This window comes from Penicillium psychrosexuale, assembly GCF_028828465.1.
Source record: "Penicillium psychrosexuale strain IBT 29551 chromosome Unknown utg000003l, whole genome shotgun sequence".
Classification (NCBI taxonomy): Eukaryota; Fungi; Ascomycota; class Eurotiomycetes; order Eurotiales; family Aspergillaceae; genus Penicillium; species Penicillium psychrosexuale.
The window spans coordinates 4539432-4564709 of record NW_026643188.1 but is presented as its reverse complement, the minus strand read 5'-3'; the positions used below and the strand labels follow the sequence as shown (position 1 = coordinate 4564709).

The 25278-nt window shown below is 50.4% G+C and overlaps 8 protein-coding genes across 8 annotated transcripts; 4 read left to right on the top strand and 4 right to left on the bottom strand.

The window, feature by feature from the left end:
- Positions 1–420: 420 nt before the first annotated feature.
- N7518_005575 (uncharacterized protein) lies at positions 421–1812 on the top strand (the record flags this gene model as incomplete). The annotated part of the gene is made up of 2 exons (XM_057186502.1): positions 421–752; positions 813–1812. 2 exons carry the CDS (start codon positions 421–423, stop codon positions 1810–1812), a joined length of 1332 nt encoding a protein of 443 aa, XP_057043272.1.
- Positions 1813–2145: 333 nt separating this feature from the next.
- On the bottom strand, positions 2146–5375 carry N7518_005574 (phosphatase family protein; the record flags this gene model as incomplete). The annotated part of the gene is made up of 2 exons (XM_057186501.1): positions 2146–4202; positions 4334–5375. The coding sequence occupies 2 exons, from the start codon at positions 5373–5375 to the stop codon at positions 2146–2148; spliced, it is 3099 nt and encodes a 1032-aa protein (XP_057043271.1).
- Positions 5376–5905: 530 nt separating this feature from the next.
- Positions 5906–6883, top strand: N7518_005573 (Dcp1 family protein; the record flags this gene model as incomplete). Its single annotated transcript, XM_057186500.1, has 1 exon — positions 5906–6883. One exon carries the CDS (start codon positions 5906–5908, stop codon positions 6881–6883), a length of 978 nt encoding a protein of 325 aa, XP_057043270.1.
- Positions 6884–7110: 227 nt separating this feature from the next.
- Positions 7111–8325, bottom strand: N7518_005572 (bifunctional triacylglycerol lipase/ester hydrolase; the record flags this gene model as incomplete). The annotated part of the gene is made up of 4 exons (XM_057186499.1): positions 7111–7169; positions 7226–7464; positions 7529–7713; positions 7786–8325. 4 exons carry the CDS (start codon positions 8323–8325, stop codon positions 7111–7113), a joined length of 1023 nt encoding a protein of 340 aa, XP_057043269.1.
- An 820-nt stretch (positions 8326–9145) lies between these two features.
- Positions 9146–12252, bottom strand: N7518_005571 (SMEK family protein; the record flags this gene model as incomplete). The annotated part of the gene is made up of 9 exons (XM_057186498.1): positions 9146–9694; positions 9749–10185; positions 10234–10401; positions 10455–11255; positions 11310–11636; positions 11687–11736; positions 11786–11867; positions 11937–12033; positions 12139–12252. 9 exons carry the CDS (start codon positions 12250–12252, stop codon positions 9146–9148), a joined length of 2625 nt encoding a protein of 874 aa, XP_057043268.1.
- Positions 12253–13497: 1245 nt separating this feature from the next.
- N7518_005570 (DUF914 domain membrane protein) lies at positions 13498–14900 on the top strand (the record flags this gene model as incomplete). The annotated part of the gene is made up of 3 exons (XM_057186497.1): positions 13498–13718; positions 13786–13976; positions 14032–14900. The coding sequence occupies 3 exons, from the start codon at positions 13498–13500 to the stop codon at positions 14898–14900; spliced, it is 1281 nt and encodes a 426-aa protein (XP_057043267.1).
- Positions 14901–16072: 1172 nt separating this feature from the next.
- Positions 16073–17765, bottom strand: N7518_005569 (uncharacterized protein; the record flags this gene model as incomplete). Its single annotated transcript, XM_057186496.1, has 5 exons — positions 16073–16827; positions 17013–17231; positions 17288–17392; positions 17569–17625; positions 17678–17765. 5 exons carry the CDS (start codon positions 17763–17765, stop codon positions 16073–16075), a joined length of 1224 nt encoding a protein of 407 aa, XP_057043266.1.
- Positions 17766–21427: 3662 nt separating this feature from the next.
- Positions 21428–24818, top strand: N7518_005568 (uncharacterized protein; the record flags this gene model as incomplete). The annotated part of the gene is made up of 3 exons (XM_057186495.1): positions 21428–22046; positions 22110–22181; positions 22234–24818. The coding sequence occupies 3 exons, from the start codon at positions 21428–21430 to the stop codon at positions 24816–24818; spliced, it is 3276 nt and encodes a 1091-aa protein (XP_057043265.1).
- Between the last annotated feature and the right edge of the window lie 460 nt (positions 24819–25278).

Sequence of the window (25278 nt, the reverse complement as noted above, 5' to 3'; positions counted from 1 at the left end):
GATGACCCTCGGCTAACAATAAAAATGACGCTGCAACAACAATAGAAATAGTTAAAATGCATCTATATCTCGTTACTGAATAGTCTATTATTTAGATATGGCATAGTTCCCAAGCTACGTAACTAGTAACAAGAGTAGTCTTGGTCTTAAATGTCTTGTTTATAGTCTCTTATGGGTGTTAGCCGTCAAAATATAGAACCATATAGGGAAAGATATATAAAATGCGAGATATTCATGTTGACTATTAGGAAGTCTACCTACATATTTATATGCATTCAAATGTTCTTCGATGGTCAAGTCAAAGCCCTGGAGTGTCGGGCCTCATTGCATCATCCTCGGCATTGTATCCCATACTCTCCAGGCCGTATGGTGTACGAAGTAAGAGACACACATGTTCCTTTTCCCAACCTCAGAAACAACATGGCGGATGCACCCACTCAGCGGCCCTTGAACATACGTCGCGCCCGTACCTCCGAGGAAAATCAACGACGGAACTCAACCCTCTCGGACACGCTCTCGGAGGCCCGCAACTCCATCCGCTCATCGACCGACGACTTGTTTCTACCCCGTGTAGCAAAAGGCCATGGCACACTCTCGACAGAAGAATCGAATTGGCATTCTGCACCGCTAGGCCTGGCCCTGCTGCCCGCAATAGCAGGCATTTTCTTCCATGAAGGTAGTTCGTTCGTCACCGACGTCACAATACTAGTTTTGGCCGCTATATTCCTCAACTGGTCTGTCCGGTTACCTTGGTATGTGCCCCCCTCCCCCACAATCTTCCCAAACAAAGTACTAATACTAGCTATATAAAGGGACTGGTACCGCTCGGCCCAGGCCATCCGACACGAAGAAAGTGGATTCCCAGCGCCCGGCGATCCCCCATTCGAGCTCGACGACCAAGAACAACACAAAGATGCAGCAACAGCCATCTCCGAGCTCCAAGTCCACGAGCTCATCGCCCTAGCCACCTGCTTCATATTCCCTATAGTCGGCACCGGTCTCCTCCACGCCATCCGCTCCAGTCTCTCCCGACCCTCCGAGGGCCTAGTATCAAACTACAACCTAACAATCTTCCTCCTAGCCTCCGAAGTCCGCCCAGTCGCCCACCTCCTAAGACTAATCCAAAAGCGCACCCTCCACCTCCAACGCATCGTATCATCCGCAACAGACCCAATCATAACCCCAACAACCCTCCAAGACCTAACCAAACGCCTCGAAGAGCTCGAAGCCCACGTCGCAGAGACAGCAACCGCCCGTCTCGCCACAAAACCAAATACCAAAGATCCCTCCCAAAAAGTACAAGAACAAGAACAACCCCAGATCTCCCCAGCCCTGGTCGCCAGCGCGGCCCTCGAAACCCGAAAAGCTATCCAGCCCGACATCGAAGCCCTCAACCGCGCCGTCCGTCGCTACGAGAAGCGCTCCGCTCTCTTCTCCCTGCAGACTGATCAGCGCTTCGTGCGCCTCGAGACACAGGCCGGCGACGCGCTTGCGCTGGCGGCTGCTGCGAAGCGGTCGGCCGAGTCTCGTCGTCCGAACTATGCGCTCGTCTTGCTGGACTGGGCTTGCGCGTGCGTCGTTGTCCCTGCTCGGATTGCGCTGTCGCTGGTTGGTTTGCCTGGGCGTGCGGTCTCGGGGTGTTGGCTTGGGGCGAAGCGGATGCTGATCGGGCGGAAGCCTGCGCCGCAGCAGAGATCGAAGTCTAAATCGTCGAAGGGGAAGGCCAGGGCTGGGTCATCCGGTGTATATCGGCAGGGTGGTGGGCTGGTGTCGCAGCGGCGGTCTGAGGTGAGGAATGGGGATGGGGGATGAGGATATGCATGGACTTTTATTTTGTTTTCTTGTTGACTGCATAGTATTTAGTGAGCTGGAAAACGGGTATTGGGTAGTGACCGAGCGATCAGCATATTGGCGTGCATGTATGGACTTGAGCACTTCCGAAGCATAATTTATCATGAACTATAGGATGGGAATATTGACTTTAGTTCAAATAGCTTGCCCAGCCTGTATCATTGATCTCTAGGGGAGGAAAACGTGAAGACATGGCATCTATACAGCGTTATACACATCGAGACAACGTGATGGAATCTAACAACTTCGAAAGTCAAGTCTATAGCAGTCAAAATATGGCCGGGTTCGGGTAAATCAATACCGGCCCCCAGATGGACCTCGATCATCTACCCCAACCATCTTTAAGAATGGCTCAATGATTGATCGCCTCCGCTCTTCAGATATACGACGCTCTTTCTCTTTAGACGGCATCGGAGCAGAGGCAGAAATAAGCACAAGTGCAAAGACAGATGCTAGAGCAGTCTCGACTGCTTGACGGCGTGCTATTGAATGGTTCTGAGGCGGGGGGTCAGGGCTGGTGCTGGTAGATGTGCTCGAGGTGCGGTTCTTGCGACGGAAACTGCCGCTGGTTATGAAGGCAGTAGCGGAAGCTGGAGTAGGAGACTGAGCTTGGTTCTGGCTTGCAGCCCCAGCCTGCTTATCTACCGGTTTATTGGGGGTGGCGTTGTTCTTTTGCTTGGATAATGGGATCAACGGCGTACCGGCCGATACTGGAGCCACTTCATTGGCTATGCGGGCGAGCATAAAAGTGACAAACGTGAATGATACGCTGTGCGCTGGTGAGTAGGCCAGGTGCTCAAGCACCCAGGACTGGCTTTCTTCCCAGTTTCGAGGAGGGGATTTACTTTTCTCCCGCGCAACTATCTGCTGCTCCATGTCTTGCCACACTTTCGCGGTGACGATTCCGTCTTGGAGCGAGTTGAGGAAAGTGAGGAGGGTTTCAGATAGGACCTCCAATCGATGAAGAGAGGATATCTCAGGGGCAAATATTGAGCTGAGGGATTTGTTGGTGTCAAGAGCTTCACGCACGGAATTTCGCAGCTTAGCACGCTCCTGTGGGTCCTTTAGAGTCCATGTATCAGGCTGGAAAGGCCAGGCTCCCCCGGAAAGATCCGTTGCCCATGGAGCTTTATGCTCCTCGGATTCACCATTTGTCATGCTCCACTCTGCGACAGCGCGCTCTGTCAGCTCGGATATCGCCTCGGTCAGTCGGAAAAGCTCGCGGGGTGCCGACAAGCGGATTTCCGTGGAAGTATCTGTGATGGATGGGTGTGGGGTTTTTGATTCGGCCAAACTTCGAGCACCCGCTTCTGGCATGCGGGTCAACTCGTCAACACTACAACCGAAGCAGGTGGGTAGCCAACGGCCCTGAACAGGGATAAAGTGGTCACGGCCGCCATCGACATGGAGGACTAGGATGTCTTCTAGATTCACCTTTCCAATATTAAGCAATCGGACGTGTTCGATGTTGCGAACGTAAGCCGTGACATCGATATTCGCTACTTCACCAGGGAGCAGAGTGTGGCTCTCAGACGAAGAAGCCATCGATGGGCCGGTGTCTGGGGCGATGTCTGCAGACTTGCAGACACGCACAACAAGCCACGAGGCTGTTTGTGTAATTGTCTCGTCGACAACTTTATGCCGCTCCGCAAATGAAAAAGTTGCCGGGGTGCCGCTGGTGTTGGCAATAGTTAGGGACCGATGAGCTGGCACATCGAAGGCAATATCGCCGAAATCGACGGTGTCAGGATCTTTCTCTGGGCGCTTATGGTCACCATGCCTATCCACCACAATAGTAAGATCCGGCCGAGCTTCATTCTCGGCCTTGTCCAATTCACGGGCCACTTCTTGATGCACCTTTGATTTCAGATCGCGATTGACTGCATCAAAACTCAAGGTAAAGGTAGCATCCAGAGGCTTGTGGTCAGACGACAGAATGCCTTGGTGTGACACGTAATGATCCAAGCGGATTAAATCATAGCAAGAGTCAAGCGACGCAATTGTGCTTGCATCATCATCATCAGCGGCTTGATCCTCGTCCGACATGTACTCCTCGCTGTTCGCACCGTCTTCATCAGGGTCATAATCAAACAAGACGTTATCATCCGCAACAGCCTTGTCCAGTCCCCTTGCTTTCATCTCTTCGTCTCTCTTTCGGGCCTCCTCCGCTTCCTGATCGAGCTTCTCATGTCTCAGCTTATCCCGCTGACTACGAAACAGAATCCGATCACACCAGCTAGGAGCGCGCTGCTTCTCGCTCGTATCAAACATGGCCACACTCCCAACATCGTATTTGTACGTCGGCAAGAAAGTGATATGACCTTCCCGCCAACCCTTGTGGAAAGCTGATCCTTTTCTTTGCTGAAGTTTAAGTTGATCGTGCGGGATAAGTGAGGCAATTGTAGTTTGAAGAGACGCAGGGTCATTATGAGGATCGATCTGTTCGTCGGTGACAGGTTCGGTGACAGTTGCAGTGACTGACTCCGTCTCCTCTTCCTCGGGGGAGGAGAAGAAGGCGAATCATCATCAGAATCGGGCGTAGAGTCGCCAGAAGGGCTTGAAGACATCTTTTCTTGGCGCTCTTTGTCGTACTGATTGGCGGTATGTCGCGAGAGGACTTGGCGCACATCTTCGCCAGTGATATCATCGAGGCGGTAGTTGAGGTCACCAAACCAGAAAGTGAAATCTTCATCTCCTATTGCTTCGCCCGATTCGCCCGATTCGCCCGATCCGTCATCCTCGGGCCAAACCGCGTCAAATCTAGCACGCTGGACAATCTGAGAAGAGTCCCAGTTGCGTCGCTCCAAGCTGCCTTTGTCGGACCCCGCTGCGAGATGACAGTTGATAAAGACCAAACGGGTGGTTTCGCCCAGGACAATGCGCGTTGCCACAGCGCCTTTGTTTCCCATGTACCCCATCAGACCCGTACCGACAGATGTACTACTGACAGAAGCAACACTGTCTCCAATGGCGGGCGACACATATATCAGAAGCAACAAGCCGACCAGCTGGACTTCAGATACTAGCTTATATCCTCCGGGTAGCGCCTTTTCCACAGCTTCCTTCCACCGCTTGGACGGTGTGAGGTCAACATATGGCCGGAACGCTTCTGTTGGAGAAGAGATATCGACCACTTCCTGCAAGCCCAAGACGTACAGGTCTACCTCCTCGGGACTGTAGTGAAAGGTTACTTTTTTATCGCTGTCTGATTTTGGCTCGTCGGGCTTGCTGGGCGAATCGGATTCTGGCTCGTGCGCGTAGTTTGTCCCAGAGAATTTCGGGCACACCCCTTCTCCCTGAACAAACCACCTTCCAACGTCCTTCTCGGTGTCGGATATGCCGGCTACATTCCACGTGCCGACCTTGACTCGGATCGATCTCCGGCGTGTGTACTCGGCTTTCCTTGCTCTAACCGCGCGTGAAAGTGACAGAACGTCGAGTCCTGACTTCTTAATTTCTTCCGTGTATTCGGCCTCGTGGCTCTTGTGCTCTGATGCGGATGACGGTTGCGATTTAGGACTCATGGTGTGTGATTGTCTGTGAAATCACAATATAAAGCTTCTTTGCCTCGCTTGGCTATGGTTGGAGGTTCAGTGGGGTAGCAGTATGTAGCGTGGTGTATGTATGAATGTGTGCGCTTGCGCGGCCTTTAATTCCGGCAAGGGAAAATAGGGTATGAGGGTTGCCGCAGTAGAAGAACGAAGCGGTAATGATTACCATAGGATAAATAGAAGGAATTGAGCGAATTGAGCGAATTAGGTATAATGCGACAATGGCTCATTTCATCAGGTGTCATCCCACCAAGGTTTAGAAGGATCGGATACTCATCACGCGGAATTTAGGGAAGGAATATGCTGAGACCAATCAGAAAGGAATCAAATATATGCCAGTACCCAATTAGCCTACATGAGGTTCAAAAGAGAAGAGGCGCAAGTAGAGAGTAAAGAGAAGGTAGAAAGTAGAGAAACGCCGGATAAGCGCGAAGGCGGAGCTGCCATGACGATATGCCCCAGCTCCTTCCTCGTGCACACTTCCAAGGGCTCCAACAGAAAATATGACTTCACGCAAACCGCGGAGACAGAACAATCACAATCCTGTCAACCTCACCGATAATGAATCTGACGCCCCATACTACTCCGACATGCAGCAACAACCTGCACCCCCGCTCCGCTCGAACGAAGAGCTCAACCTCTCTGTTATCCGCCGTCACAAGCCCTCAGTGACCTCCATCCTCTCACTCGCCCCCTACGCAGTTGTCTATATCTTCAGCCCCACGACAAAACAATGGGAAAAGAACGGAGTTGAAGGAACCCTGTTTGTGTGTCAGGAAACACAGGGTGAGCTGGGCGAAGATCGCTATACTGCCTTTGTGGTAAACCGCCGCGGGTTGGACAACTTCGATCTCCCCCTCACCGACGGGGAGAATGTCGAAATTACAGAGGAATATGTGATTCTCAAAGCCGAAGAAAGTGCCGAAGGCGAAGCTGGACAAAATGGCATCGCCGACCCCTTGCACCCCCAGAATTTGTCCAAGAACCAAACCGGCACGAACAACGTGCGCATCTACGGTCTCTGGATATACTCAGAGCCGCCGCCAAACTCCACCGCGGACAGTCGCACCATAAACGCCCAGATGATCCTCGAGTGTGCCACCCACGCGGGGGAGAGCATGAAGCTAGCTCGCGAACGTCTCGAGGCTATGCGCCAGAGTAGCTTGCACGCCGCAGCAATGGCAGCTTCCACACAGGCTCCCCCAATGGAGGAACTACAAGCCGGGGTGCCTATGGGACGTCATATTTCGCTGCAGGACATGTTTGGTCAGCAGCGCGCCCAGGACGATTCTTGGAGTGTGCGCGCACACCATCTAGGCCCCAATCAGCACCCGCAGCAATACCCACAGCAGTCCAGCTATCAACACATGGTGCCTCACCATCCTACTCCCCCACCGCAGCCGCAGTCTGATGTGCTAGGAGATCTATTCCGGAGAGCAGGACTAGCTCAACAAGGCAACATCAATGGGCAGGGGCAATAGAGTGCTGAATAGTTCCTTCGACCGTCAATCATTTGTACATGGCGTCTAGCTTTATGATTTATTGCATATTTGAATAGCTTTAGGCTCTTTGTCATTCGGATGGGAATAGGCGTGGCGTAGCGTCTCTTGAGATACCCGTTACAATCTGCGCCAAAGGCGAAATTCATTGTCTTTATGTAGTTCCTGTCTATTTCTATGCATAGATTGTAAAAGCCATAGCCTCGCCCTCAAGCCACAATCTGCCAAATCATCCCCGCCACTTTTCGTGCCATCACATCACTGTGTTCTATAAACTGTCAGCAAGCTACGCATCGCAGTCAAAGTCGATTGAAATCCACTTACTCAAACAGAAAGCATGCGGCAAACCCTCCTCACAAACAACCATAGTCGGTCCAGCCTGTCCTCCCTTCCGTCCACGCACCGCAACAATATCATCCCTCGTCTGATCAGCCACCCAGTGATCATTACGACCAAAATAAAAAAACAGCTTTACGATAGGCTCACGCGCCGATGCAGCACCCCAGACATCATCACTCCATTTATCCGAAGTGATAGTCCGCATTTCATCGGCAGCCATATGTCTAGCAACCGGCGAAGAGTGATTAGATAAACCCGAACCATAGCAAGAGAGAATATCACACATACAAAGCTTGTCGTACCCCACTCCGACTCTTCAAAAAAGCACACGTAGCGTCCAAAGCATGAGCAGGGGGATCGTTCATGACGAGCCGGACCACATATCGAAGAAGCGATGTCGGGAGCAGGAATGTAAGTAGTCGGGCGAAGAGACTGACCACCACCGCAAGATGGGGAATGATCAAAAGTAGAGTCTACATAGCCGAGCCGGGGTTAGCAATGACAGAAGAGAAGCACAAGTATCTGGCAAGAGGTGTATTATGTACCGTCAATTTCTGTCCTGAAGGCGACGCAGCGATATCCTTGACAGTCGGGAAGAGCATTGCTCCGCCGACGATATCGAAGGTGCTTTCTGGGCTCGCTTCGCGGTGTCGTCTTAGGATTTCCATGGCGATATATGCGCCAACGGAGTGTCCGATCAGGATGACTTTTTGTCTAGCTCCAGCATCCACGGTAGCTTTACCGTCACGATTGCCATTGCTTTCGTCTCCCATCAGGGCAGCGAGCTTTTCCCGAACAAAGCGTATCTGACCTTCTAGGTCGAGATCAACGCCATTGTTCGGTGACGGCGAGGGCTGGTGTTCATCAATCTCAAAGCCGCTGAGAGAAGAGCCGTAGATTTGGAATGATGGTAAGATTGGTGAATTTTCCTCTTTCTCGTCTAGATACTTCGAAAGTATAGAGAGGAATGGGTAGTAGTAGCCGATCAGACCCGGGTTGCCGGAGATGAAGAAGATTGTCGTCTTTTGGTCTGATGGAGAACCTGCGGTGGTGAGAAAGGTATTTGAGGTAATTTCGGATGCCATTTTTGTTTGGCTTGTCTCATAGGATCTGCTGTAGCGCGCTCTTATGTAGATTTCATCCAGGGTATATAGATGGCTACGGGGTCGTTGGGTTATCTGGCCTCAGTTAGTGGTTATCCAGGTGGAGATAAGACAATTGAAGGGGTATAATTACACGAATTGTACCCTTTTATTATGTATTTTTTGCGTATATGATGACTCTGGGGTCGTTGAATGAATTGCGCGGGATTGATAGGGAGGTGAAGTCGGATTTGGCTGGTGGACCCAAGCACTCTACATCTACGGAGTAGAGCCACCAATGCTAACCCCTCGACCATCCGAAAATATATGATACGTTTAGAAAAAAAAGTAGAAAAAGAAAAGAAAAAGAACCACGGAGAGAGATAATCCCGGGCTCTAGGGGTATTTTGATAGGGGTAGGTGTGCAGGCCGTATCTACGGCACTAGAGATAATTCCAGGTAACGAACACCATGAAAATGGCAGGATATTGCAACGACTCCATCCGCGGATGCATGGTCCTCCACTGGTCGATATCTAAGCCCGACCAGGAACATAAAAAGAATAGACACCGCAAGGCTAGATCCAATGCATTGCCCAGACGCCATGCCATGTACAACATTCAACTAGACGCTAGTTCAGGCCAGAGAAGACAAGACCATGGAAAACAGATGAGGGATACCTTGAAAAAAAGAAAAGGAGCAAGAAGAAAGGGCATCGCCCAAAGAACAGCAAGAGATGAAATATGGGAAATCCCGCAACCAAGTGTGGTATTTAGGTCATGAAAAAGGATAGTTAATTCAAAACGCCCGGCTTATGAGGTATTCATCCACCCTCGTTACCCTGGCTGTCGTCACGATTCTCCTTCTCGTAAATCTCGCTCGTCACCTCTGTGCGGGTTGTGTCAGTTTCTGAAATGGGCGATTTGGCCGTTGATCCAATGTTGATGGCGATTCTCTTAGGCGCCGCGCTGGTGACATTGTTTAACACACCCGGTGAGGCATTCTTATCTGTCAGTGATCCGGCAGATAAACTCTTTTTCCGATTCATGTTAAAGGCGCCAGAATTGCTGCTCGTTGAACTTCTTCGTTTAGGTCCCGCGGTAAGCTTGCTAAGCTCGTCGTCATCTTCTTCCTCACGGCGACGTTTCTCTGCAAGTCGCTCCGGAGGATTCTGTGTGGGTGGTGATGCAGGAACCTCAGTGGAAGTCTCGGTTGGACCGACCACTGGCTGTTGCCCTGCCCCTTCAGGTTTGGTGTCCATGATGTCCTCGTCGTCGTCATCTGGGTAGTCAACCAATGGTTTGACAACCGCAGAGGCGGATCCGCTTGGAGGTTCATCCGCAGTAGCCACACGGTTCTGTGCCCACTTCATCTTGTCTTGTCAGTCGTATTCTCAAATTGTCTCAATCCAAGTGCTACTACCTACCTCATCTTCATCATCGGACGTGTTGAAATAATCCTCTTCCGCGGGATCCATCTCTCTTGCACCCTGCCAGCGCTGGCCATTGAGAGGAATTCTCCGCGGAGCGTTACTTTCATCCTGACTGAACAGTGTCGCGTCGGCCTCGGCTCCGTAACCCTGCATCTGGTCATATCGAAGAATTAAGCTCTGGAAGGTATCAACATAAATGATGTTCTCGAGCTTCTCGCGATATTTTTCCACCACATGGAGGATAAAAGGCTTGATGTTTTCCCGTCTGATGAACTCAAAAAGTTCAAGACAAGCCGAGTTGAGCAAGTTGTCGCGAGGCATTGTCTCGTAGACGATGTCGAGAATCAACTCAAAAGTGTTATTGTGTGTCATGAGAGCTTGGTAGAAGGTATCTTGGAGGCTGATCAGGGTGCGGAAGAATTTGAGGGCGACTGTCGTCGGTATTAGCTACGGCTTCTGAGGAAAAGATGTATACTCACCGAGTTTGAGGTGTTTCTGGGGTGCCCGCAGAAGCTGTGCAACGCGAGGGGCGAGAGATTCACTCTGTATAGAGTTACGTGTGCGGAAGAGGTGTTGGCGGACGAAGAAGGTGAGGATTTCAACAAGATGCGAATAGAGGGTGACCTCTTGGAATGTCAAATCATTAACTAGACTCGAGATTAGCAAAGTCTGGACCAAAACAGAAGACCTCACCACTTACGGGCCGTGCGATTTGCAAGCTGTTTAAGCGGTTGGAAAAGCCGTTTTGAGGACTCGTCAAAATGTTGCTGGACAAATGCATCAGATAAAAGGCTGTTAGTGCGAAGTTTGAAGTAATCGGGTCCAGCCCGACCAAGCGGGTCCTGCATAGGAATCTGAGGATCAAGGAGAACCTTGATAGCATCAGCAAGTTGGTTCTTGACGCCAAGGTCGGCCTCCACATGAAGAAGGTCGATCAAGGTGTCTGTTAGTGGTGTCTTTTTCTCGTTGACGGCCTTGAGCATATAGCCTCTCATCATGACTGGATCGTGCTCCAACAGAATCACTAAGATATCAATGCCAGTCGTGCGCATAGCTGGATTCAAGTGCTTGATGGCGAACGCTATCACGGCGAACAAGCCATGGTTAATAAAATTGGCGAATAATTGGGCCCGCGAGGGTGCCTGCAAGTTTTTCGCGATGGAAGCACATTGGTGAAGAAACTGCACGGCATCATCCTTGCGCCTCTGGTCCGGATTTCTCGGGTCGAAAACTTGAAAGAGGTCTCGCAGGAAGGGCCCATTTCCTTGGATATGATTCACAATCTCCATTTGATTGAAGAATATCAGAGAATTGAGCACCGAAAACGTCGGGTCGTCCAAAATCCGAGCCAGCACCACGTCTTTTAGATATTGCAGCCTCCATGTACTCCGAATCTTGCGGCGAATGATCGGGTCCTTGATCGGTACGACTTCCTTGTATCGCGATTTGTCTGCAAGGTATTGTCGATGGTTCGCTTTATGTGTAGGGAATTCAGGGTCATCTGTTTTCGTCAGTATCAATTGCATTCGCCAGGGTGAAGCCGGGGAGAGCGTACATTCCAGAGCCCCGACCACTCCGAGGATAACATGATCGGCGACGACGGTTTCAATGATGGTGTTGTCATTGAGCAAGATGAGAGATTTCATGATGTTGCACAACCGATGCAAATCGATCAAGCTCTCCAGATCCTCAGCCATTGTCACTAGCGGTACCAATTTGGCGATGTACTCGTCGCGAATGATGTATTTGGATAGCGCATCCCGACCGCCCTGTGTCATGCTCGCAGCTCGTACAATCTGTTCGAGTTCGGGGAGGTTTCCAAGTTCGGGGGTCGGTAATACGATGGACTGGTAGTTATCGAGGTCGTCGGACAAAGCGTCATCTTAGAAAACAATTAGAGATGCCAGCTTCCAAACACGCGACAAACCTTACCAGCTGAAGTGAGCGTCAAGAGATGTTGTTGGACGGCATTGACAAAATCCCTTCGACGTGGTTAGCTGATGCGCGCAAAGATTTTTGTTGATTCCTCACCAGATGACCGCACAGCCTTCCGCCTCTTGGAAGCTCAGCGCCATATCCGTGCCATTCTGCTCGGTCCAAACAATCAAAGTCTCTGGATCGCGTGACAGTTAGTCAAAAAAGATCTCCAACAGCGATGAGCCGATAATGGCGGGATAGGTACCCTGTTGTTTTTGATAGCCCTCGTTCTTGGTGATCCGCGTCTCGAGCAGGACGCGATTAGGCACGTCTTCAGATTCGACAAATATGCGAGGTTCCTCCTAGTCCAAAGCAATCAGCTACTGACGATGGTGGTGATGCGCTCGGGATTGCGCGCGATGAAACATCGCACGTCCCCGGTACGCGCACAACACGCGACAACTCACTCCTAAGATCTGACCCGTGCAGAAGCCGGTTCCTCGGTCAAACCAATCATTATCTCTTAGTTCATAAACCTTCACTCGTCGGCGACCGTCGGGCGGCTGTAATTCCAGCGCCATGGTCCGGCAAGAACAGGGAAAGGCGTCTCGTCACTCCGGGCCTGATAAAAGTGCACCGGCGCGAGAGGAGAGCCAAAGGGCAGTTGGGGGTGGGGAACGGAATGAAATTAAAAGAAGGTTATCGGAGGATTGTGTACGGGTTGTTTGGAAAGGGCTTGAAACAGACGCAAAGAGGGAATGGAGGTGGAGATCCCAATGATGAAAGAGTCTGCGGAGGGGATGACGATCGGAAACAGTCCTGGTCCACCTGACGGCCTCGGCAGGTACTTGGAATATGGGAACTTGTTTTCCCCTACAAGACCCCGGGAGTTTCGCAAGAAGCTTCTTTGGAAGGTGTGAAGAGAGAGAGGGAACTTCCGGGTCTTCCAGGATTCCTATGCTCCCTGTTTATCCCTATTTTATCTCTATCATCGCGACGTAGGTACCTAAGGTACCTAAATATCTCTAACAACGTCCGACTTTAGAGGTACCGGGGACCAGGTACCTATGGTATTGTGCACACGCGGCAGAAATATGCTATACCACTTGGAATGCAGCTTATGCTAAATCGAGACTACTTGATCTCCGTCATTCTGGTGTTCTTCCGTGATCGGCAGAGCTGGGGAATCCATTCAATGTTCTCTCTCAGGGGTTTCGGAATGGCGTCAGTCAAGATGTCATAAGGTATTTATAGTTACCAGAGTCTGACTCGTGTACAATGGAAAGCCCGTACGGAGTAATATAATTTAAGATTCATCCATCAATCTATAAATCTATAAATATGCTCTGCAAGGTCAACTCAACGCATGGATCTCCACAAGCTATGTAGGTTACACGGAAGGTACTTCGGCCAGGCTGATGCTTAGCCTGTCTCTCCCAGTACCCGCCAAGTACCAGCCACCTTGCTTGAAGCTGCTGACATAACAAGGCCAGATGGACGGCCCTGTCCGCAGCACAGACCCTCACCGCCCCCACTCTCCTCCCGCTGATTGGCTGTGCTTAACAGCGTGGAAGTTTCTTATCGACGATGGCCCGATCGGGAAAGGTTCCAGACGTTTTTTCCTCTTAGGCGGGTTGCTTTTGAGATTTCTGCTTCTTCATCTAAATCAACCTCAACCGGTATATCAATCCACGAGCGACTTAGGGAGTTTTGCGCTCGTTTAATTTTCATAAAGCTCCCTTTTCTTGCTACATTGCTTCAACCTGCAACTGGTTTGCCACTGCATTCAGAAATAACCCCGCTTTTTGAGCTCGCATCAGTCCATCATGTCTGAGTCGAAGGACCAAATCACCGTCCAGGCATCTGGTGTAGAACATGGCAGCTCTACAAATTCACTAGCCAAGGATGCCCAAACTGGTGCACAAAGTTCGAGTTCCCAGGTGGAAGCTCCCGAGTGCCCTGTGCAACCTGCGGATCTGGTCGATCAGAAGAAAGGAGCTTTTGGCTACTTTAAGACTAAAGAGTTCTATATCACCGTGCTTCTAGGGTGAGAATCAGTTCAAACACTCCAGCTCAACTCTCAAACCCTCAAACCCTAACTCAAATGCTCCTAGTCAAATTCTCGCTATTGCCAATACCTCGACGGGTACCTTCACAACGCTACTCGGCGAGGAACAATGGGCAATCCCTGCGTTCCAGACCTTCATAAACTATGTGCTACTCAATGTTATCTTCACTCCTTATACGATGTACCGTTACGGCTTCAAGGGCTGGCTCCGACTGGTATACCGTGACGGCTGGAAATGTATGCCCCGGTTTCCCCTCCCACATATTCAATATACAACGACTAACCGCTGCAGACATCATCCTTGCTTTCTGTGACGTGGAAGGCAACTACTTCATTGTGCTGGCATACCAATACACAACCATGCTAAGCGCGCAATTGATCAACTTCTGGGCCATCGTCGTGGTCGTCGTCATCTCATTTCTGTTCCTGGGTGTGCGCTACCACATCGCTCAAATAATTGGTATTTTGCTCTGTATCGGCGGAATGGGCGTCCTCATTGGCTCAGATCACATCACCGGCACGAACGGCGGAGACATATCCCAAGGCAACCAGCTGAAGGGCGACATGTTCGCGCTGCTAGCCGCGTCCTTCTATGGCCTGACCAACACGGGCGAAGAGTACTTCGTCAGCACTCGGCCCGTGTACGAGGTTCTCGGCCAGATGTCATTCTTCGGAATGATCATCAACGGCGCGCAGGCCGGCATCTTCGACCGGACCTCCTTCCACAATGCGCACTGGAACGGAAAGGTCGGCGGATATCTCACCGGGTACACGCTGTGTCTGAGTATGTTCTACTGTCTCGCTCCGCTGTTGTTCCGTCTTTCGTCGGCGGCTTTCTTCAACGTCTCCATGCTCACCATGAACTTCTGGGGTGTGATCATTGGCGTCAAGGTCTTCCATTATCATATCCACTGGATGTACCCGATTGCCTTCGTGCTGATTATCATCGGTCAGCTGATCTACTTCCTTGCCCAGAAGGTCTTGAGCGAAGCCCGCAAGCCCTGGCTTGGAGCTAACCAGGAGCGTGGTGTTGTCGGTCTCTTCACTGCCAAGAGGAAGATCGTGCATGTCATCCCTACTGCTGCCGAATTTCAGGATCAAAATCAAAACCCCGACAACATCTCTAAGCACACTCTCACGGTGAACACCAGCGCTGTCTGATTGTGAACCTCAGTTGATATCCTCGTTGCTTCTTCTTTTTATTGTCTTTGTGGGGATTATAGATGTGACCGAAGATCTTCTAGATTCTATGTTGTGTGCTGCGTTAGATGCCCGTCAAGAAAAAGATGATCTTGTTTGCGTGCTTTCGACTAATGCTTAATTATTTCGACAATTGCTACATCTATCTTGTTGAAATTAAACCACCAATCTTTATTCGGGAATAAAATACAATTTACCCTCTATTTGAGCATCTAGGTATCTTGTAAGCGTACTCCAGAAACAACACTGGTAGTAGGACTAAACTAAGCTGGAATGGAGAGATATATCAGTGTAGCATGGTAAGACAGATCACTACCAGATTGCAAGATGAGAAGCCCTAAATAGAAGAGATGACTAGTTACATATATACCGTGCCGTGAAGCCAGAGACATATAGTGCCCAACCTACACACCTGTGCAAGACAAGATGCCGGCAATGAATGAGAATTCAATAGGTATCTAAAGACACAACATTCGCTTCCTGATCACGTCGAAACGAGGCCAAAATCCGTTGAGAACAAAGCAGACAGGCTCCACTAACCCTTAAATCAACTGCGAGTATAATCAAACCTCACCCACTCGAAAGAGAAGGGGAAGAAAAAGAGAAAAGACAAGTAGAAGTCGAATATCCAAATCCAATAAATATCCGTTTTGAGCCTCGGTTCGCCTCCCATCTCCATATAGAGATATATAGTAAAAAACAGGCATTAAAATAAAAGTCACAATGTGCAAGTTTCCCGTACCATCACCCCAGAAGATAAAAAAGAAAGATAGAAAAAAAGAGACCTGTGCATCCGACATGAAAAACACCGAGAAAAATGAGACAGCCCATACATAGCCCACGAGCATCACAGATAAAGCGCCATATTTCCGACCATATTCGCACGGGCACCGACATAGCAAAACAAACAAAAAAGCAGAACAAAAACATGCTGAACCCGAGACCTCACAGGAGAAAGCGAAGCAGACATCATATCATCCAGACAGATCCAACACCACTTCCAAAACCCGGTAAACCCTGTCCCTTTTCTCCCCTGCCAAGTACATGGTAAGCCAGCACAACCCAAGTCCAATATGCAACAAGCGCCCACTTGGAGTAATGTCATCAAAAAGCTGGAAATCCGAGGCGGATATTTATCCCCAAACGGAAGCTTGCACGCCTAGACCGCTCTTGGAGCTCCAGACGCCACTGCCGTTGCTCCAGCCGAGACCAACACCACCAGCCTGGTCCTTGGTGCCAGGGGCACCGGCTGCAGAGGTCACAGCCGGGGTAGGACCGGCCGAGGAGGTGCGCTCAGTAGCGGGCCCAGCAGTGGGATCAGCGGGAGTGAAGCCGAGCCCGAGCGGGGAGGGGAGAGGGGTGATGGAGCGCTTGTTCAAGGCCTGGTTGGCAGGGGGTGCAGATGTCTGGCCGGGAGCAGGACGGGAACCGATGGGACCGACGGTGCCAATAGGACCAGCGGGCTTAGAAGAGGCCTGGCGAGAGGGGGAGTCCGCGCCGGGCGACGAAGCCGAGGTTACGGGCTGCTCACCGCCGAAGCTAGCGTTAATAGCGGAGCTGGGCGAGGAGGTGCTGTTGGCGCGCGAGGGCGACTGCAGGCCCGTAGTGGCATCGGCGCCAGTAGCGCCGGCCTGTGTCAGGCCGAATGGGTCCATGCCTCGCGGGGAGGATCCACGGACACCGGCGGACGACGGGGTGCCACCGCCGGCTTGGCTATCCGGGCGTGGGTTATCATCGGAGAAGGCACCGGGCGGGAAGAAGGCTGGGCTTTCGTTGCCGTACAGGGCGCGGTGCTGGCGGGCGAGGAGTTCGCGACGGCTGTCCTCGCTCACGGCAGCTGGGCTGGTGGATCGGTCGGATTTGGATGCAGACATCTCGGCGAGGAGGCCTTGAAAGGAAGAAGAAAAGTATTAAAACCCCGTGTTCAAAAGAAAAGCGAAGCAGCCAAACCAAATATATTACACAGGCCGGATACATAGATGCAAGGAAGTGAAAAGAGAGAAGAAAAAAAAAAGAAGCCGACGGGGGAATATAACGAGGCTCAAAAAGAAGAAGACAGAGGCTACCACGTACTTCGGTTGTACTGTTGCTCCTGGTGATAGTTGCGGAGTTCCCTCTCACGCTGTGCTGCCATCCGACGCTTCGCCTGCATCATCTGTTCCACCTCGTTGGGACGACCCTGGTACCGCTGGGAGGCATAGAAACCCTGGGCATTGCCCGCCGGGGGCATGCGGTTGCCATCGAACTCGCTGATCGAATGGTGTCGCTGAGGGCCACCACCCATACGAGGGTCTGTCAAGAGACAAGTCAGAAACGCGTTCTGGGTGCCATCCGTGCCCGCAACATACCGTAGTCGGGGTAGGGCCGGCCCATCATCATGGGCATCGAATCCCGCCGAGGAGCATTCCACAACTTCCCGCTCTTGACGAGATTGTCGATCGCACGATCGACCTCTGTAAAGTTAAAAAAAAAGTATCAGCGCTTGTCTCCAAAAGGGTGCCCAAAAAAAAAGTATGCCCAGGTAATCTCCACAATCGCCTCGCTTCAAAACCAACAACTTTTTCCCCCGTTATGCGATTCGAGTTCCGGATAAACAATTGTAGAGATTCAAGCAGAAGTGTGTCCGTACCGTCAAATTGGGAGGAAAAGGCCGGAAGATCCTCGCGCTGGGAGACCGAACTCGATCCTGTTGTCGAATGTCAGTTTTTGCCGGGGGTCCTCGGCGTTTGATCCCATACCTGACCGGGAGGGAGGCGCCGGCTGCTCCCAAGAGACCTGGCGCGCAGCGGGTGCTTGCCAGCCCTGAGGTTCGTAGTACGAAGACATTGTCGAGATCAAAAGGACCGGAGGGTGCGACTGTTCAGGGGAGGGGGAGATTGATCCGGTCAGAGGCGATCTGTCGAGTAAAAAAATGTGAGCGTCGATCCACAACACACACTTTTCCAACATTTCTCCAGATCTTCTTTCAACATATAAAAAAGAAACACTCGAAATTGAGATCTTTTTTTTTTTACCCCGGGCTCGGTAAAACCGTTCGAGGGTGTTTTTTCCGCGCTCTTTCAAAGTATCTTCAATGGGGTATATAGGGTATAGAAGAAAAAACCCCAAATTGGAGATCGAAATAGAATCAAGGCACTTACAGGAAATAGGCCTCCGAGTATTTCTTTCTACCACGAGTGAACGAGGCAGAGAAAGTCCAAAAATTGGAAGGATGAAGAAGAGAAAAGGAGAGAGAGAGGGTCCTATGGGGGGGTGGGTGTGTATTACCTTATGGGGAGGGGGTCTTTTCATAAATTGCCTTGCCAAAGAGGAAAATAGTTACATAGCGACAGTATACGGGGGCAAATAGGAGATTGTTATTTTTCGTTTTATTTATTTTGAAAGTAGGACAACACATGTTAGATACTTATCCTAAGTTCTTTTGTTAGTGTCTTGTGTTTACAACAGTATACGGAGTATATACCCAAGTCTCTGCACATTCTACTGAACATCGACAATCCCCGTATTTGTCATTCAATGCTTCCACTTCCATTCACCTGAGCAATTCCCTTCTTTTCCCTGTACATCGAAGATCCCAAGTACGCGGCAATTCCCGGCAACCCAAGGGCTTCTATTCGTCACTGATGGGGCCGGTCACCGGAGATTGGACGGGGACACGGGGGCTAAGCGTCGAGCTTCCTCGTGTCTGATAGTTACGATTACTTATTATCCAACTATTACTGTCTGTATACTTGATGCTATATCTTATTGAAGGTTAATGCTCGAATCTTGGAAACGTTTTTCGGTGGACATTGACACTGTGTGCCCTTGTATGCCCTACTTTGTATACTCTTTAGTACAATATTCAAAGATTCAACTTTCTAAGTTGTTCTAAGATTATCTTCACAATATAACCCGGTCCAAACAAGGACAAGGAATTCCCTGGGGTTAACGTATGATGATGCCAACCTTGGAATCTGCAAAGGCTCTGCACTATGCAGTCAGCTTGCCAAGAACCCTCAGTCAGTGGACGCCATCGGAGGCTGCAAGTGAACACTCTAGTCGCATCTGGAATTTGATCTGCAGCTCCATGGATAGTGCGCAGAACAAACGCATGCAATGGGCATAGTCCGCTGTAGGCAGATGTAGGCTGCTGTAGCCTGCTCATATAGAGAGCCTCGTATACATATGGTTGAAGCAAGTCCGTTAAAAGTCCCCATTGAAAAATATACTAGTAGAAACTATACCTACTCCGTACACATGGGGTAGGTAGATGTAATGCAATACTAGTCAGTACATTACCGCTTCCAGAATACACTTTGAACGTGCTTTGACCAACTCGGTCAATTCAGGAGAGGTGGGGCAACGTCCGACGGCCATCATTTTACTTTGTATATTTCTTCCGCAAGGTCCGCGCCCCTCTGAATTGGATTGGGCGCTGCGATGTTCATGTATGTACTCAGCCGGCTTGACGAGCCAGTCAGCAGCCCGAGTCTTCCCCGCATGTACATGGGACCATTGCTATACGTGGGATCGGGGTGAATCGACTTTATAGCGGGATATTGCAGGTACCGAGGTACTCAAAGATATAGAGTAGGAGAGGGATTTGCGTTTGATAGTGCATTCGAGTTATCGGTTCCCTCAACTCTGCCCTGTTGTTTGTATATGTTGATCTAGCAAAGCTACAGCATCAGCACTTTTCTTCAAACCCTCCGGAAAGGTACAACTTACAACTAGACGATACGCGCAAGCATGCCTCCGCGTTACCCTGCGGAAGCGTAGTAACTTCTCACTCGTCCTACGTGTAACTGTTCTCGGCCGAATCTGGTCCTAGTCATACAAGCCGGATGCTTGATTTTATGGAGATCATGTTATAAGTCGCATGCTGGAGCTGTCTTGAATCTTGATAACTAGATGCTCAATCAGTCTTGAAGAGGGGTAGATCGTTTTACAAAGAAACACGCCAAAACAAGCCTCACATGCCCAATGTGGCGATACCCAGTCCTATAGACAAAGGCTACCATCTGACGATCAACTCTTCGGTTAGCCCCAGAACAAATATCCAATGGCTATTATCTCGCAAGGTTCATCCGCTCAAGCCTCATAATCCGGCCAGCCACTGTCGGATTCCGGAGTGAATTATGGGTCCATGGTGGATTCATTTTCCAAACAAAGAAGAAGTATGATTGAGTGTTCTCGAGTCACCGAGGATTTATGTTACAGAATCCTAGATTCTACAACATAGTTACTTCTTGAAGCATACGGAGTATCTATGTCATATTTCTGCCTCAGGCCACTGACATGGATTAGCTTATACTAGCAGCACGTGCAAGGACCATGCTAATCGCGGGGAGAAGTGAAGAACGACGATCAGGAGGCAAAAAGGAGAAAGTACGACATATGGAGCATATAAGGCTTCTCTTAGGAATTGCCATGTTCAGTCAATAGCTAGTAGTCCAAGAGGCTCAACAAATACACCGGGTTATCAATAATCTGTCGTCATGGTACCTGCATGAATGCATAGCTCGGTGATACCGCGGGCAACTCTGCATTGGCTTTCTGTGCTTCAGGCCTTCAGGTTTCTGGGGTCTGCGGAAAAAGAATAAAGAGTGCCAGTAAGAAATATATAAGCGAGAGATTATATCAGAGACAAAGGACCGAAGTCAGCCCCTAATTGTTTAAGAAATGAGGGTAGAGAACTATTCCCCAATAGTCGCTCTCCGTGGGCTACTCCGTCATACGTTATAAGCTAATTTCCCACTCACCAACATCTGTTCCAAGTTGCAAACACTGGCCCTGAATACATCCTCCGATTGCTCGCCTTCTATACATAAAATCGTGGACGTTGGAAAGATTGGAGTTCTTTAAGGAACGGTCGGGAGTGTCTTCTTTACCGCCGACAGGGGCTGACCTCCAGGGCTTCGATCATCTTCACAACTTCCGCAAATTCCCCTCTCTGGCTACGCTTCCTTTCCTCAACAATCGGAAACCCAGGCTGGTTCCTACAAATTCACTGAAAGGGCACACGGATTGTATGTTGCATCCTGTATCTTGGTCCTTTTTTGTCGCTTTTCTTTGATCCCAATCCTCGAAACCTGCGCTCTCTTCTCGCTCACGAAGACCCTTTTTTTTTTTTTACTATTCTCCTGCCGTGTCTTATTTTCATCTCCTGGTTGAGGCATTGTCTTTTTACATCTCTTCGATTTTCATCGGTCCCGCGTGAAAGGAAAAAAAAACTCGGCTCTTCGCGACTTTGGTCGAGGGCGATTGTCTCCCACCACAAACGATCTGCTTCCCGGTTGTCTCACCATATCAACGAACCCTTGACTTGTTACACACGTGCCATAACCTACCTCGCTCGAATTTATCTATCACGAAATTTCTCCAGTCATTTCCAGAGCGGAAACTGAACGGATTATATTGTGTGGTGTGTGGGAGTGGACTCTTATCTCTTTTGCCGAGCCCCCGTACGGAAGGACCACAACGGTGTGGGAGTTGTGAATTGCTATATGGTCGCAAAAATCGATGGGAATGCAAAGTGTTCCCTTCACCGTGACGTCGCCTCGCTAGCGTCGGCGCAGCCCTCCACGATGGCATGGAGATCGCAATCCAATGTGCAACACTCTGACGTGCCCGAACCCGCCGCTCGGCCTCCGTTGACTTCGCACCAGTCGAATTCCCTTCCTTCTACCCCATACCAACATGCGCGCAACCTATCCTTCCATTCGCGGTCGCCGTCCCCCGCCCACGGAAACACCTCCCCTCGATCGACCCACTCCGAAGCCACACATCTACCCCCATTCTCCCGGAAACCGCTTGGAGGATGTAAATATGAGACCGCCATGGCATTCTTTCGACGACGGGTACCGTATAGTCTCGGAGCAGATATATTACCGGAGGAGAAGGGGGCATTGAAGGAGCAGCTCAGTCCGGACGAGGAGAAAAAATTGTCGACCGATATCATGGATCTGTATGATCGATTGTTACCGTCTGCCGAGAGTGATGATCGACGACGACAGCTTGTTCGGAAATTGGAGAAGCTTTTCAATGAGCAATGGCCGAATCATAATATTAAGGCGAACATTTTTGGCTCGTCGGGGAATAAGCTCTGTTCAAGTGACTCGGATGGTAGGTTCTTCTCTTTTTTTGGCCACAAGAGAAATAAAATGCGATAACTAACAACTTGCGCAGTGGACATTTGCATCACAACCAGCTACAAGGAATTGGAACATGTGTGCCTGTTGGCCGAGGTGTTGGCCAAACGTAAGGGATCGCGTTGTCACAACTTGACTGAATAATAGACTGACCTAAACAGACGGGATGGAACGGGTGGTGTGTGTGTCGCATGCAAAGGTCCCCATCGTGAAGATTTGGGACCCGGAGCTCCGGTTAGCCTGTGACATGAATGTCAATAATACATTGGCGCTAGAAAACACTCGGATGATTCGGACCTATGTCGAGGTGGATGAAAGAGTGCGGCCTTTGGCGATGACGATCAAGCACTGGACAAAGCAAAGAACCCTCAATGATGCAGCACTTGGTGGAACCCTTAGTTCTTATACCTGGATCTGTTTGATCATTAACTTTCTGCAGACAAGAAACCCCCCAGTTCTCCCAAGTTTGCAAGCACGTCCGCACAAGAAGAGGGTGACTCACGATGGATTGGTCTGCTCGTTCGATGACGACCTGAAGACCTTGTGTCAATTTGGTCGCAAGAACAAGCAATCGGTTGGCGAGTTGCTCTTTGGATTTTTCCGGTATTATGGCTATCAATTTGACTATGAGAAGAACGTCATCTCAGTACGGGACGGCACCCTGATCAACAAAGAGGCCAAGGGCTGGCACCTGATGTTGAACAACCGACTGTGCGTGGAGGAGCCGTTCAACACGTCAAGGAACCTAGGAAACACCGCCGATGACACGTCGTTCCGGGGATTGCATTTGGAGTTGCGAAGGGCCTTCGAATATATCGCAAACGGTGATCTAGAAGGATGTTGTCAGCAGTTTGAATTCCCAGCAGAAGAGGAGCGGACCTGGGAACGACCACCACCCCAACCGCGGCCAACTCTCACACCTTCCCTTCCATCGCGGGGTGGACGAGGAGGGAACCGCGGCGGCAGATATAATAATCAGTTCTCGCGCGGCGGGCTCACTGGCGGGCGACGACAGTCGAATACCGCAAACAAGTCGAACTTCCGGCAGTCGAATACTAGCAATGCAACCGATATCTCCCTGCACGCACAACAGCAAGCACAGTATCTTCTGCATGACCAGTTATATCAACAAATCCAACTTTTGCAGGCGCAGGAGCAAGAATTGCGGATGCAATTGCATAGCCAGGCATTGATTACTGGGAGACCACCGCCGGTCTTCATCCGTCAGCCATTTATCCAATTCCCAGTTCCTCAACCGCAAGAGTTTCCAGAGGAAAACTCATGCCCGAGGTCAGGAACAGGAACCGCGAGTCATGCTACTCTCAGCCCAACCCAACGACATCAAACGATTTATAACCCCACCTATGCTTCAGTTGGTGCATCTGGCTCGCAAGCGACTATCACCAACCCTCCCTCGCCGTCTGCTGTTAGTGCTATTCCTGATACTCGTCGTAATTCTCGGCGATTGTCAGCTGCGAACGGATCCCCAAAGTCTCTTCGTGCGCATTCACAACCTGCACGGCCTCAGGGCTCGCCCTCTCTTCCCAGCTATATCCCCCTTTATACCATGCCGCCACCCACGGATAACTGGTCAAAACAAAGGCCGGCCACCGAGTCGTCAGAAGGCGGAGAAGGGAGTGGTGATGAGAATGTAATGCGCTCAAACAGTCTGGCCAGCAATGGATCCCACTCAACCTCTGTGGACGATAACCGGCAGCCAGATGTGGTGGGTTATTATATAACCCCACAACAGCTTCAAGCCCTGCAGCAAGGTTCCATGCTGCCGCCATTATCCGCACAGATGGGTCTGGTCTCGAATGGATATTCGTTTATTCCCCTTCAGCCAGATTATCGACCGGGATCGTTCTCGTCGGACACTGCTCACTCGGAGCACATTCCAGTTCCCAAGCCCCCGTCGCAAGCTACCCAATCCGCTCCACGTCCAGTTGCACCAGGTCCGCTGATTGTGGATGGATCGGTGCGTCCCAGTGAGCCTCGCTCGGCGTATGGGTCTGACTTGATGGACCCTTACTCGGCAGTGAGCCATTATACCTCGTCAGATGATCACAACATAAACACGCCTGCAAGTTTCTCCGATTCCTTATCTCAAGACTATCAGGACTCCGGGTCCTTTGACTTGGAGCATTCGGCTGTCTTCACGCGGCCATCTACGGAAACGCAAAAGGTCAATGGTATGAACGGGGAAAACCAGTCAGACGTGAATGGCCAGTCTGAGCTTCTCGCTAGTCGGCTGCAGAACTACCACCTATCAAACTCCGAAAACCTGGTGCAGCAACCCGCGAAGACAAGTCCGGATAGATTAAGAAATGGTGCGGCACAAGGGCCAGGAAAGGAAACCGGCCAGCCTAAGCACTCGGGACAGATGGGCGAGAAACCTGCTGCATCCGGGTCGAATGAGAATCGGCATCAATCGACGAACTCGAAGCGTCGGACTAATGGCGACCATTCCGACAAGGCAAACGGCGTTAACGGCAAGAGCAAGCCCAAAGGCCAAGGCCGACACGACAGCTCTCACAACTCTGCTCCGGGCACCAAAGACCGACACACAGACTCGCCACGAAGATCAGGCGGACAGTCTAACGGCACGAACGAGATCGCTTATGGATGGCAGACGACCAAGAAGAAGAACCGCAAGAACACCAAGTCATCAATGGAGCCTCGAAATGGGATCAACGGCGGTAATGAGCTTATTGCAGCAGATGATTCTTTGCGAAAAGGCGGTTGACTAGGTGTGTGTCGTTGCGCCTCCGTAACCATCTCCAGCACGTCCACGAGGAATGAGCAGATACTCACGTCTCAAAAATGATTTTATTGCTTTTCAAATTTCCGTTCCGCGCAGTATCCCCCAAACGAACTTACGTTCCCCCGAAATACATTATTTTGCTCTTTTTTTTCCACCCCTTTCCCCGTCACCGAGGGATTAGGGCCCATATATGCATGCATTCGTTGCCATCGGGAAAGTTGGCCGGTTCATTTTCCAGGAAACGCCTCCCATGCATTGAGACGATTTCTTTCCAGTTGTTTGGAGTTCTTTGTGTTCAATGGTTAGACCCGGTTTGTGTCTGATGCTTTTCATTTTCTTATGCCAAAAATTTTTTTTTCTTTTTCGGTCCTGGTTCTGTACAAAAGAGAAAGATATTAACTTGTTGCCAATGAGAAACAAACCAAAATTTTCGAAAAAAGTC